The sequence below is a fragment of the Penicillium concentricum genome (genome assembly GCF_028827145.1).
Source record: "Penicillium concentricum strain IBT 3081 chromosome Unknown utg000002l_segment0_segment0, whole genome shotgun sequence".
NCBI classification, from domain to species: domain Eukaryota; kingdom Fungi; phylum Ascomycota; class Eurotiomycetes; order Eurotiales; family Aspergillaceae; genus Penicillium; species Penicillium concentricum.
The window spans coordinates 2500170-2513729 of record NW_026622755.1 but is presented as its reverse complement, the minus strand read 5'-3'; the positions used below and the strand labels follow the sequence as shown (position 1 = coordinate 2513729).

The window sequence follows — 13560 nt, the reverse complement described above, 5'->3', positions numbered from 1 at the left end:
CTTTTGCAATGCAGGGGGGTTGGCGCAGGTTAAGATCACGAAAGGGAAGACTTGCAGAAGACAATTGGTGACTTGACGGGCTGAGAATTTTCCCTGGAGATCAACAAGGGCACACCGCTCACCCGTTGATGCTCCGCTCTTCACTTTTGGGGTGCGGTAGATAGAAGACTAGAAGACTCGATGGAAGTATTTTAAGGTTAAAGAAGATTTATGTAACAATTGCTATAATATTTTCTTTGTATACTAATTCTTGGTTGTTAGTGTCAATCATAGCTGCCTAGTATCCAAGCTATGCCCCTCATCATTGTTTATCTTATCTCGCATACCCCCGTGTTGTATACTTCGACCTATAGACCTGTCACATACATGTATACCTAAAAAGTGACATTGAATATTATTTGAAGATCCATTTGTCTTTGTTGTCTTTGTCGGGGGCTTTTTTTTCATTTGGGGATTTAAAGAGGTAGTGGAAACAACAATAATAAAAGATATATAATGAAGCATTTGATCTCAAATTGGTAAATAGGAAATTTAACACTCAGAACACAATAGCAACTTCACATTATGGCACACTGGCCCTTCTGACATTGTTCCAGATAGCTGACATCTTCACCTCCAGGATTAGCAAACTCCCCAGGCTTGCGCTTGAGTCCCTCGATCTTGATATCCTGTTCTCCTTCGGCATGCCACCATCGGAGGCGCTGTAGCTTAACACCTTGGATGTCTTGAACATTAATGTCCCACTTGCCACCGCTGACTGCAACGACAATGCCACTCTCTGGGAAATGGAACTCGGGAAGATATATTTCGGTCGGGGCGTTTGCGGTGGTTGCTCCTTTGGCCGTCAATGATAGAGTAAACACACAATTCTTGAGATCAAAAACGTGACTATCCAACTTTCCGCTGACGTATGTTGGACTCGGGCGGATGTATGCCTCTGCAGCACGATAACCTTGCTGCTGTTTTAGAGATGGCTGGGAGCGGTCACTAGAGATCGAAGGAGTTGACAAAACACCTTTGAGATTACGAGGTCCAACATTTGGCTCTTCTCCGTAACTCTGGCTTTCGGAGTAAGCCGGGGAATGGGGATCAGGAGGCCGACTGGTAGATCCTGCTGGCAGTTCGAGATCGTCGCGGGAATAGATAGACAGGTCCTCGCCATTCCATTGATCACCCCATTCGTGGTCGTTCTACGTTTTGTTAGTACCATTCATTTTCCGAGGAGCGAAAATACCTACTTGTGTGACATATACCCACAGAGTAAAGCCGTTGGAAGTGCTGCCCTCCAGTGCAAAATGATTGGCGTCCATGGCGCTGGTTTGGCTACTATAGTCACCGGTCTTGTACGCATTTTTGTCGTCCATGTCATAGGGAATTCCAATCTCTGTGAATACAACCGGATGACTGCCCATGTAATTTCGGCTTTCATCGCGGAGGAATTTAAGTTGGTCACGCAAACAGTTGCGAATTGCCGACTCGCCAATCTTGAGGGCAAAGGCAGGGGTGAGGTACTTGCCCCGGAGAACACCAATAACATCCACATTGTAGAGTCGATTCCTAGACGAGTTAGTACTACCACATCTAATTGAAGAACCTTGACCAAATCTCACCAATGCTTTGTCAAAAGAGTTAACCCATCGTAGTAATGAACCGCATGGACCATGTTTGGGTCATCGTCATCAGTGCCTTTGACATCTGGCGGCACCTCCATCACAGGTGGCTGGCAAAACATTATTGCGTCGGACCAGATTCCTCGAATGGCATTTTTGTATGCTCGGTAATGATCCAAGAAATATGAGTTTGTAAATTTCTCATAGTCAAGTGGTTCCCCGGTCCGAGGATTCTTTGAGAAGTAATCCTTCTGTAGAAGGGTGTCTGTGGACGGGTCCCAAACTCCATGCTGGGCCCATATGCACTCTCCAAGTTTCCACGCAGGGTCACGTTGCCAGCCATATTTGCTATCATCGTGATCAGCTGGCAACCAGGCTATCTCGCCTGCCGGATCCACCAGGTTTGTGCCAGTTTTGTAAGGTCCAAAGTTCCCAAATGCCCATGTTGTTTGCTCGCAAGCCTTGCCTGAGCCGGTAAGCATTGCTTGGAATGCTGTTGGTGAAGTACCAAGTTGAAGTTGTTGCTCCGGCGGAATGACTGAAATGTCTTTCACGCCAATGATACCACGGTGAGGTTCATTCATGCTTTCCCAGCCAATGATAACTTCGCCATCAAGATCACCCGCTTCATGAATTCTCCGTGCCAAGTATGCACATGCATCAATAAAGTGTTTCTGGAGATAGTCTTGGATGTTCATTCCATCAATGACCGCCTTAGGAGCAAAGTCCCGCCCAGCCCAAAACAAGGTAAACATGGTTTGACAAACCAGTCTAGTATAATTTGTGCTCCAGATCATCTTAGGGAACTCCGCGGGGATATCGTATGTGTTTTGAACCAAGGCGGCTTCCGTGTTTTTGAAGGTCTTTGGGTTTAGCCCCGCTGCATAGAGCGTCCACATCGGTGCACCGGATCCTCCTGAGAATCGAGACCACTAAGAGACAGTGGGTTAGCATGAGGTTGTACGTTATTTGCCCGGGTGATCATCTATACTCACCACATCCTGATGTGGGTCCATGAAGACCCAGAAGTCATATTGTTTGGCTATCCGGAGGACTTCTATAGTGAATGAAACCCACTCATCGTCGTACACTCTCGGTCCTGCATGCTCAATGGCTTCCCAGGTAAAGATGTACCTAATTGTGTTATAACCCCATTTCCGAAGGCGCTTGAAATGAATATGGGCATCTTCTAGTGGGAAAGGCCGTCCAACAAACGAGACATTGTCCGCGTCAAAGAACTTCTCGGCGATGTATGTGGGAATGTCGGGTGTTTTGGGGTATTTCGCATCAGCCGCAACATTTATCCCCCTGAGTGTAATCTCCCGGTTGTGGGGGTCTCGGAAAGACTGTCCCTCGACCTTTAGATGCAGAGGGGCCATTGTTGCCCCGAAGGTCAAGTTGAATGAAGTTGTAGTTTCGCGCGGGAGAATTAAGGGTGGGCAAGTCAAAAAGCGAAGTATACAAAGCTCACAGCCCGTAGGAAGTAGATATCTGGGCCCAGGCAACGACTTTCCGATTCTTTCAACTCGATTAGCAGTAGTGCAATAGCTTGCGAACGAGCCTTGGCAACCCTTACGAAGGTCACAAGTCCCGAGCTGCCCGATACCTTCGTGCAAATCACTAGAACACGTGATTCTAACCACTTCAAGAAACCTCCCAGGAGATTTTGACTCGCTCGAGTTGTGCTCAACACCTCTGCCGTGGGATATTCAAGGTGATTCTTTTCTTTGAAACTGCCTTTTCAGACTTTGAAGTGCAACAGTGAGCTCATTGCCTTCAGATCAGTGTCCACCTTCGATAACGATAAGCAGTGACGTATCGAGAGCTAGCCGACCGCTTTGCTCCACCACGACAGTTTCTCCCCGCTGTCTCTGCACAACGGGAATCATGTCGAGCAAAGCGGCATTGAAAGCTGTGCGAGCAGCTTTGGAATCGAAAGATTACCAAGCTGCTGCTGAAAAAGCCAAGGAGCTTGTCAAGAACGAGCCGAAGAATTACCATGCGTATGCCAATTCTTGATCCTGTATTGAACATGACTAATTCGATTTGTTTTTTTTCGCTAGGAATGTCTTCCTCGGTCTCGCCAACGATCGATTGAATAAGAATAATGACGCAGAGGACGCTTATGCTGCTGCGACCGCTATCAATCCCAACGATAAAACTGCTTGGCAGGGCTTGATCTCCTTGTACGAGAAACAGGGTGGCTGCAACGATGATGGTTATCACAAGGCAGTCATTGCCCTTGGAAAGATATTTGCCGACAAGTATGCTCTTATTCCTTTGTAATTCAAATATACCAAGGACACCGGGCTAATGGCTTCTAGCGACGAGAAGGAACGCTGCCAGGATCTGGTCAACAAATACACAAAGTCGATGAAGAACAATGGGTCCATAAGTCAACACAAGCATGCATTGGAACTTCAGATACCGGGCTCACCCCTGTACGACTTTCTTGAGGGTCGGTTGCCTCGTCCATCCCAAACATACCAGCGATTGATTGAAATCACCGAGCGCCAAGAAAGAGAGTTTATCAATCGTGAGATTGGAGAGCGTAGGACGCGTCTTGGCGCTCGCATCGAACAAGTGACCCAGGAAGTTCGACGGGAAGCTGCCAACAAGAGCCGATTAGATCAATATTACCAAGGAATGATTGATTGGACCAACGACGATACGGTTCGCCGTCAATACGAGGAGAAGTTGTTTCAGCGTGCATATGAAGAACTAGGAGTCCTGCCCGACAGCGAGAAGGAGGCGAAGAGAGCAGCCGTTTTCAAGGCAGCACATGACATGGTGATCATCAAACATCCGTTCGAACCCGCATGGAAGGTTTTCCTGGGGTGGCTGGATGTTGAGGATTACTCCCAGTATGACGTGGGGCAGCTGCGCGAGTACATTGAGTTCTTCCCAGAATCTGGACTCTCGCATGTTCTCAAAGGATTTTTATCGACCGAATTATCACCATTTCCCAATGAGCCGTCAGACGAAACAAAAGACGAAGATGCCAAGGATGGCAAGGAAACCACAGCCATTCAACCTGATAACGAAATTGATGACGATGCAACTGCTCCTCAAGACCCTCTTGTTCTTATGGTTGAGGGCTTGGACTCAGCTCGAGATTCAATTCTTGCCCACCGCATCATGGCAGATGTCTACCTCTCCTTTGAAGAGTACGAGAGCGTGGTCAATGTTGCTCGTAAGGGGTTACTCTACATTGATAACTTGATAAAGTACAGTGGGGCCAAGATCCCTAACACCGTTGACTCCTTGAACAACGCACTTGCCAATGCCTTGATTCATTATCAATCCCCCCGGCACCATACAGATGCGAAAAGACTGTTTGAGGGCATTCTCGAACGGAACCCAACCTCTTCCAATTGCCTGCTTGGAATTGGTCTGATTTTAATAGAGGACCAGGACTACGCAGAGGCCGTCGATTTCCTGCAGCGATCACTTGAACGCGATTCTTCTAATCTTAAGATTCGTGGAGAGCTTGCTTGGTGTGAGGCATTGAGTGGCGATCTTGAAGGTGGCCTAATTAGTCTTCAGGCTACGCTCAAGGACTTGAAAGAAGCTCAACCGGACAACAGGGAGTTCAGATCTGAGCTTCTTTACCGCATTGGTTACTGCCAGTGGGAGCTTGATCCGTCCCCAGCTGCGCGCAAAGATCGCAGTCGTGCTTATGCTAGCCTTCTTGCTTCCATCCATGCGAATATGAACTTCGCTCCAGCATACACCATTCTTGGTTACTACTATGCAGACTACAAGAAGGATAAGGGCAGAGCTCAGAAATGCTTCCAAAGGGCATTTGAACTGTCAACCTCTGAGATTGAAGCCGCCGAGCGTCTTGCCAGGGGATTTGCCGACTCGAAGGAATGGGACCTTGTCGAAGCAATTGCGCAGCGAGTGGTTGACTCCGGCAAGGCTAGACCTGCCCCTGGATCAAAACGCCGAGGGTTCAGCTGGCCATATGCGGCATTGGGGTCGGTTCAGGTTAACAAGCAGGAATACAGCAAAAGTGTTGTGTCCTTCCAAGCAGCGCTTCGACTCACGCCAACAGATTACCACTCATGGGTTGGTCTTGCCGAAAGCTATCACCATTCTGGTCGATACAACGCCGCCACAAAGACATTTGAGTACGCACAACTATTGGAACCAGAGCTTTCAGCTGAAGAAAAGGAGCATGTATGGTTTGCAAGTTATATGTTGGCAAATGTCAGGCGGGAGCTTGGCCAATATGATGAGGCCATTGCTGCCTACGAACATGTCCTGAAATCCCGTCCTGGTGACATTGGTGTAACACTCGCGCTCCTTCAGACCCTAACCGAAAGTTCGACGAAGAGCGTTAGCCTGGGTCTGTTCAACGATGCGGCAGAGCTTGCATACCAAGCTATCTCAGTGGCCAACTCGCTGGTGCAGGTCAAAAGCGATATTTTTAACTTGTGGAAGGCTGTAGGCGATGCCTTCGCCAACTTCTCGTACATGAAAGCCAAGGCTGGAAAGGTGTCTGCTTCTAGCTGCAAGGCTTTGGTGGCAGTCGATCTCGACCCTATGGCCCTTGATGTCATGACCGATATCGATGGTGTTGGAACTGATTGGCTCGCTGCCAATGAAAGTGAAGACTTGTTGCCATCTGACTTCTATGTTCACCTCTCTATCATCGCCTCTAAACGTGCACTCCATGTTTCCGTGCATGACACTCATTCTCAAGCAGTTGCCTGGTACAACCTTGGTTGGGCTGAATATTTGGCATATCGCAGTGTGCAGCTGGACTCGACCAAAAAAGGTAAGAAGTCTCGCAAGTTCTTGAAGACTGCGTTGCGGTGCTTCAAGAGAGCAATCGAATTGGAGGCGGGCAATTCCGATTTCTGGAACGCATTGGGCGTCGTCACTGCAAGCATGAGCCCCAAGGTTTCCCAGCATGCGTTTATACGAAGTTTGCATTTGAATGAACGCAACGCGCAAGTTTGGACCAATCTTGCAGCACTCTACCTCATCCACGAAGAAGGACAGCAATCTTACAAGACCTTCTTGCGGGCGCAGGCCACCGACCCAGACTATTCACTGGCTTGGGTGGGCCAAGGCTTCCTTTCAATTATTGGTCGCGAGATGCAGGAGGCGAGAGGTTATTTCGAGCATGCCTTTGATATCTCAAACTCATCCGATATTCTCACCAAGCGCCAGTTCAGCTTGACGCACTTTGATCATCTTAATGCGACTTCCGCCTCCCAGGTGTCCGAACTCATTCAGCCATTCTTCGCGCTGCACCAACTCTGCATCCAGGACCCGTCAAACTTGCCGTTTGTGCACCTTTCCGCCCTATTGGCAGAGAGAATGGGCGAGACCGCAGATGCCGAGTCTAGCCTACAGGTTGTCTGTTCCGGCATGGAAGACGAGTTCGAAAAGACCGAGTCACCAGCTTCCCTTTCGAGGTATGCCCAAGCAAATGCAGATATGGCTCGTGTCCTGCTTGCACGTCATTCTTATGCAGAGGCCGCGGAGAAGGCCGAGCTCGCGCTCACCCTCTCTGAGGAGGAAGACGCGGTGAAATTCGATCCCGAGGCTTGCAAGAAGCTTCGTCTGTCTGCGCATCTGACCGCTGGCCTAGCACATTACAACCTGAAATCTATGGATCAAGCTATCGATATGTTCCGCGATGCCCTCGAAGAAGCAGATCATGCTCCAGATGTTGTCTGTCTTCTTGCCCAGGTCCTATGGGCCAAGGGCGGCGAGGAGAATCGGGCTGTTGCTCGCGAGCAACTGCTCGATTGCGTGATGAATCACCCTGGCCACATCGGAGCAGTCACCCTTTTGGGTGCCATCGCTCTCCTCGATGCGGACAAGGACGCCATTGAAGCAGTTGAATCAGACCTTAACAGCATGATCTCGCGCGATGACATCGATCTCCACGACCGAGCTAAAATCATGAAACTTCTGAATGCCATCTCAGCAATGGGACTCAACGATAATGCAGCCGTCCCTGAAAACATCAGGCGCATTGGAGATGCCACTGCTGCCGTGATGCTTACACCTGGGCAACCTGCCGGATGGATGGAGTTGTCGGCAGCGTCGCGAAAGACATACCCAGCCGCGATGACTATTAAACGCGCTCTGCGGAGCGTGCCTCCTCACGGTAATCTCGGAGCCGAGGATCTCAGCGAAGCCTACGCGCAAACTGGCAAGCTTGGTGATGCCTTCCGGGCGATCATGATTGCCCCGTGGAAACGCAATGGATGGGAGGAATTGAGCCACAATGTACCTACCCGGAACATGTGGACGCGCTGCAGGGCAGGCCATGAACACGCGGACGACGATAAACCTCTCCTGCCATGGAAGCGCCGTACAAGCCATGGGCCGGTGTAATCGGATGAGGAAATAACTACCCTGCCACCTGCCACCTGCCACAGCGCCATACAAGCGCGAGAGCTGGGTGAACTTGATGCACAGTGTATTTACTTTAACTGCACAATCAGTTTTTAGCGAATGAACATGACAACATCGAATTCAACACAATATATTAAATGTATTCATGATAGACTGAGAGAAATGCAAATCACATACCTTAATAATAAGTGCGAAGTAAAGGAAGTTAGTCGGCCGGTGGAGCCCACGATGACTGGTCTCTTCTCATTCTCTCTCGACGCCTGCAGTTTTCTCCAACAACCTAGCCTTCCTACCATCCCTCCACGGTTTATCCAGAGCCTCAATCTTCCCCCCGAGCAGAGTAACAGACCCCGGAGAGAGCAACACCATGCCTCTCGCAACAGTCGGATTACGAAGCAAGAGCTTCGCCCCAATAGCAAGTTTCTCCAACGCTATCCCATCAATACGCTGCATTTCAACACCCACGGCCATAGTTCCCGCTGCATCCTGAAGAATCAGGCGATGCGGCCCATACCCACTGTTCCCGGACACACTCGCAGCACCGCTCGCAGGGTTGTTATTCGCGCGGTTGTTCTCTGGCGCCTCGGAGTCATCGCCTACCGATATTGTGCGCACTATCTCACGGCCATGGATCGCTTCACCACGCTCAACGCGTTCAATCGCTTCGATCTGGCTCCATAGACTCGTGCCAATGTCTTCGATGTCTAGCACTTGCACGGGGATTGAGCCTTGCAGCCGTCGCTCTTGAACTGTCGGGTTATGGATATCGACTGGTAGTACGCATGATCTGTGCTTGGAGAGTGATTCTCTGATATCAGAGGCGAGGAGACGGAATATAGCCGTTTGCGCGAGAGCCGAGGCGGGGATATTGCGTTGCGATGTGCTGGATGATAGGAAGGCGTTGAGCCAGGGTTGAGCGACTGAGAGGGATTTGGTGCTCAGAATCTGAGCTGCAATTTGATCAGGACTAGTCATGATGTCTTGGACACCCTCAGGATCATATTGGCGCGTATGGTAAATCAAAGGAAAGCGAAGTTGGGGAAGCTTTCAACGCGAAAAACAAAAGCACAGACCACCGCTTAAACCCGTTGACCTGGCCCGACCTGTCTCACCTCCGGCAACTCCGATACATCTCCCCCACAACACACTGCAATGTCGACTTTATCATCCCCACGCATGTCCATTGCCTCATCCAGAGCCCATTCCCCGGGTCCAGCTTCCTCCCGCCCATCGCTCGATGCCTTGAACACCAATGTCAGCGGGGGGCTCAGCGCCGCATCTACCCCGTCCACTGCGCGAGCTGTCTCCCCCTCCGTCCATCTCCGACGCAATCGCAGCGCCCTGCGAGACTACTACAACCTCAAACCACCCGGTGCGGACACATCTGCCTCCCGAGACGCATCTCGCTCCCGGAGTGTGCCGCGCAACACAGATGCAGGAGACATCCCCGACCCAACCGCTCTAGCGTCAGGAACGGAGCTCGACAGTGCAGACTTCGACCCGCAGCGGTATGTGGAGCATCTGTTGTCAACTTCGTCACTGTCTACGGTGCTCAAGGCTGAGAATACATTGGTTGGGGATATCCGCACTCTCGACGGAGAGCGGAAGGCGCTGGTCTACGATAACTACTCGAAGTTGATTCGCGCTGTGGAGACAATTGGGAAAATGCGGCGCAGTATGGATGATCGCGGTGCGCCGTTGACTATGACTAAAACGCTGGGACCGGCTATTGCCTTTGTTGCTGAGACTGCTGGTGGGCTCATCAAGGAAGGCGAGGAGCAGCGGCGGCGAATGAAGGAAGCGAAGCTGGAAGACAGGGCTTCGAGTCAGAAGAGTGAGAAGGATACTGTTCGGTGGGTCCTTGCTGCACCGCAAAGATTGGAGAACCTTGTGGCGGAGGATAAAAGGGAGGATGCTGAAAAGGACTGGAAAGAGGTCCAGCAATTACTCGACGCTTGGGGTGCTGTCAAGGGGGTCGCTGAGATTCGGGAAGCGTGTGAGAAAGTCATGAATAGGGCAAGCGACGATGACTGAACGCCACCTTATACCAACCTTTCCTCGGCCATAACTCATGTGGTTGGAGCTCCTCGGCAATGGACTTCAGTTGAAGTGAGCTATCACTTCTGACTGGACCGACAGTTGCGGCCATGAATGAGCCGGCTCATTCATGAAGAAAAATCGTTCCCGATCTATGCAAGACATGATCAATCGATACCTGCCTCCAGCCCTGATCCCAGCCAAACCACCCACCCCCACGAAACCACCGCTGCGCCGATTTCTGGGAATTCCTTCGGCACACAACCCATCCTTCCATGACCGAACCTACTGCTACAAATGTCCGGAAGCACATAAAGTATCATACATGTAGATAACTGCGTTCAGAGATACCCATTACAGCCCATTAATCATCAATCATATGCTCATCAACCATAAACAAACCCCAGCCATAATCATTGGCTCTACTTCTCCTCAAGCACCTCCCGACTCGAATACATACTCGCCTTCAGCCCATACTCATTTTTAGAGTTAATCTCCAAATGAGTAAAGGCATCAGTTTTGTAATAAATAGCCCTCGGCCCCTTCCCAACAACCCCAATATCAACCAACCTACTCACAACCCGCCTAACATCCTCAACATCCCCAAAATCAGCCGTATAAACACAAATCAACCGACTCTGTCCAGACCCAGTTCCATCATCAGTAGCAACTTTCGCCGCATCCCCAAGCTCCCCCTTCTCCATCGCCCGAACAACAACCCCCCAGACCTTATCAACCCGATCAACAGTCGGAAAAAGCATCCATTTCCCATCCGTAACACCCGTTTCCCTCGCCAGATCAAGAATCCCTTTCTCGAGTTCCTTCCTCATCGGATTCAATTTACGAGTCAAACCAGCCGTAGTTTTCGCACCAGACTTATCATGCGCCTCGCGCAGGATCGTACTCTCGTTCTCGTACTCCTGCAGAAGCTCCCTGCCTTTCCTAAGAAGCGTAGGAACATCTCCGCTTCGCCGCGGCGGCGACACATGCGGATTGTACATCCAGATCCAGGGGGCTACGCTTGCGGAGTCAGTTGTTGAGGGCGGAAGACGCGATAGAAAGCGATCTATAGGCTCGGTCTTCCCGCGCTGGTTGCGTGGTGTGCTGGATGGTTCTGGGGATGCATCGTCCATAGACACGTCTGATGACCCGGCCTTTGCGCGTGGAACCGGCGCGCGGAGTTGCTGCTGGATGGTTGATAGTAGCTTCTGATGGGTATCTACCCAGAATGGCTCTGGGTCGTAGGATGAGACTTGGGCTTCTAGTTGGGCCTTTTCATCGTCGTCGCCTGATGTGGGTTAGCTGGGGTTCTTAGGTGGATTGGAGTATGGGATGGGGTTTACCGTAGAAGCTGGATTCGTCGGAGAAGATTTCATCGGCTGCTGTTATTTTTGTCATGGTTTAGGCAACACTGGATGAAGTAAGGTGCTCTGGTGGAACCGTTCTTGTTGAGATGTACTTGGAGATGGGGGAAGTGTGGGCGCGATCTGATAAACAACCCGCGTTTGAATTTCCCGACTGCACCTTCTTACCAGTCTACCAACCTATGAGCTTTTCATCGAAACAGTTTTGTTTGGAGTCAACGGAAAATGTGTGCGGTGTTTCTATCAACTCACTGACTATGTATGATCTATTTGTCGCACTGAATACAGGTTTCGGTGCTATAACATCACACTTCTTTATGCAGTCTACGGGTAACTACCAACAGTCCCTAAATCCATTCCAACTTCAGACGCAAGCCATCTACATCAACACATGCTTTTCTCGCCTCGTTATTGATCTCAGCTTATTCGGCACCAATAATGCCTGGCCACACCTGATCTACAAACTTGATCAAGTCCGTCTTCAATTCATCAGGCTGCTCTAGTGCCGCGAAATGACCACCCTATATCAAACCAACGTCAGTCTCAGATCTCAATTCTCGTTTAACTGTCACATCGCATACCTTCGGGTGCTGCTCCCAGAAGACCAGGTCTCCAGTGGTCTCAATCCACGAGCGCGGCAGCGGAGCAAGCTCCATAGGAAAAGAAGAAAATCCAAAGGGCTTGTGGATATACCAGCGGGGGTCATTGGAAGACGGAAGCGGTGGGGGAGGATAGTTCTATTCATTCCCATCAGACATCTTCTTGTGGCCAAAAGTCGTTGGAAACTCACCGCTCGGTAAGTATAGATCGCTCGGGGGAACGTCTCGGTAAGCCAGTACAAGGTGACAGATTCCAAAATGTCATCTGGGGCAAGCGGATCGTCGACCCATTCCAAGAATTTCTCTCCAATCCTACGTACGTCAGTTTTGCAGTTCCTGTCGACTACACTTTGCTTTGCACGGCTTACCATGCTAGTAGAGCAATAGGGCTCGATGCCAAAACGTGCCCGATGGTGCTGGGTCGAGTGCCTTGCTCCATCGCATAGCCTGCGCCGGTAGTCACAAAGTTCAGCATCCTCTTGACGCCCTGTATCTCAGAGGCATTCAGGTGGTCGTCCGTCAAGCCGTCTGGCTTTCTCATGAAAACCACATTTACTAGATTATATTGGCATTCTGGTCATTGAACAAGCTGTATCAAGAAAGCACTTACCGTGCACAGCTATAAATCAACTCGTCAGAAAAGGCACATTATTCTCAATGGGGATATCATGAATGTTCGATACCTTTACAGCTCTCATGTTCCACGCCCAAGTGCCTGGCAATCCGACTTCCAATATCACCTCCCTGGGCAACATATCCACCCCCAAAGCCGAGGCTTTTCATCAGCTTATCCACCACACGAGCAATGTCACCTATTTCAAAATCTCTATCCAACGGGGGTCCAGAGGAGAATGTGTAACCTGGCAATGAAGGTACAATCAAGTGATAAGGCAAGGTTTCCGGCGTATACTCCTCTCGGAACTTTTGCAGTATAGGCAAAAACTCGAGGAAGCTCCCTATAATCCAATAAGTCACTTTTCATGCATTGGTTATCTGTTTGTTGTAACCTACCAGGCCATCCATGCAACAACAACAGAGGAACGGCATCCTTCCTTTTCGAAAACAACCCTACAAAATGAATCGTAAGACCTTCAATCTCGGTGGTATACTGAGGGAAAGTATTAATTCGATCCTCCGTGGATTTCCTATGACAATTCAGTCCCATGTCCAATATGGGATATGGCGAACATGCGTAGTGCATGCATGGCCTGTGATGTCATTACCAGTGATAAGACCTCAGCCATAGATCCCGCATGGTTACTAGCCAGTCGGTAGAGACACCATAGCGACGGTCTAGTTGGGAATTCTCGTAGGTCGGCGGTGCAAGTTTTGCTAGCTTTATCAACGTTTCGAGCTCGTCGAGTTTGGCAGTGGGGATTTTGGCTTGGAATGGTGTAAGAGACGCCGTTGCTGTGGACGGCGGAGTACTGAAAGACAATGCCATTGCGAGGTATATGGGACTGTTCAAGTCTTTTATCCTGAAAGTAGACCTGGACGTTGATGCTTTTATAGTCTAAGGCTCTCAGGCAATGTGCGGGGTTCCAGAGGTCGACCTGCACGCTTACAAAC

General features: G+C 50.0%; 6 protein-coding genes across 6 annotated transcripts; 2 read left to right on the top strand and 4 right to left on the bottom strand.

The window, feature by feature from the left end:
- Positions 1-557: 557 nt before the first annotated feature.
- Positions 558-2989, bottom strand: N7517_004534 (sterylglucosidase 1; the record flags this gene model as incomplete). Its single annotated transcript, XM_056722264.1, has 4 exons — positions 558-1190; positions 1239-1557; positions 1611-2542; positions 2606-2989. 4 exons carry the CDS (start codon positions 2987-2989, stop codon positions 558-560), a joined length of 2268 nt encoding a protein of 755 aa, XP_056578514.1.
- Positions 2990-3497: 508 nt separating this feature from the next.
- On the top strand, positions 3498-7970 carry N7517_004533 (SKI complex subunit tetratricopeptide repeat protein SKI3; the record flags this gene model as incomplete). The annotated part of the gene is made up of 3 exons (XM_056722263.1): positions 3498-3613; positions 3674-3874; positions 3935-7970. The coding sequence occupies 3 exons, from the start codon at positions 3498-3500 to the stop codon at positions 7968-7970; spliced, it is 4353 nt and encodes a 1450-aa protein (XP_056578513.1).
- A 264-nt stretch (positions 7971-8234) lies between these two features.
- Positions 8235-8966, bottom strand: N7517_004532 (OB fold domain-containing protein; the record flags this gene model as incomplete). The annotated part of the gene is made up of 1 exon (XM_056722262.1): positions 8235-8966. The coding sequence occupies one exon, from the start codon at positions 8964-8966 to the stop codon at positions 8235-8237; it is 732 nt and encodes a 243-aa protein (XP_056578512.1).
- Positions 8967-9143: 177 nt separating this feature from the next.
- N7517_004531 (COG1/VPS51 family protein) lies at positions 9144-10025 on the top strand (the record flags this gene model as incomplete). Its single annotated transcript, XM_056722261.1, has 1 exon — positions 9144-10025. The coding sequence occupies one exon, from the start codon at positions 9144-9146 to the stop codon at positions 10023-10025; it is 882 nt and encodes a 293-aa protein (XP_056578511.1).
- A 425-nt stretch (positions 10026-10450) lies between these two features.
- Positions 10451-11426, bottom strand: N7517_004530 (DUF1917 domain-containing protein; the record flags this gene model as incomplete). Its single annotated transcript, XM_056722260.1, has 2 exons — positions 10451-11316; positions 11372-11426. The coding sequence occupies 2 exons, from the start codon at positions 11424-11426 to the stop codon at positions 10451-10453; spliced, it is 921 nt and encodes a 306-aa protein (XP_056578510.1).
- A 388-nt stretch (positions 11427-11814) lies between these two features.
- On the bottom strand, positions 11815-13435 carry N7517_004529 (epoxide hydrolase family protein; the record flags this gene model as incomplete). The annotated part of the gene is made up of 8 exons (XM_056722259.1): positions 11815-11913; positions 11974-12129; positions 12183-12303; positions 12360-12546; positions 12602-12610; positions 12675-12947; positions 13003-13136; positions 13215-13435. The coding sequence occupies 8 exons, from the start codon at positions 13433-13435 to the stop codon at positions 11815-11817; spliced, it is 1200 nt and encodes a 399-aa protein (XP_056578509.1).
- Positions 13436-13560: the final 125 nt, after the last annotated feature.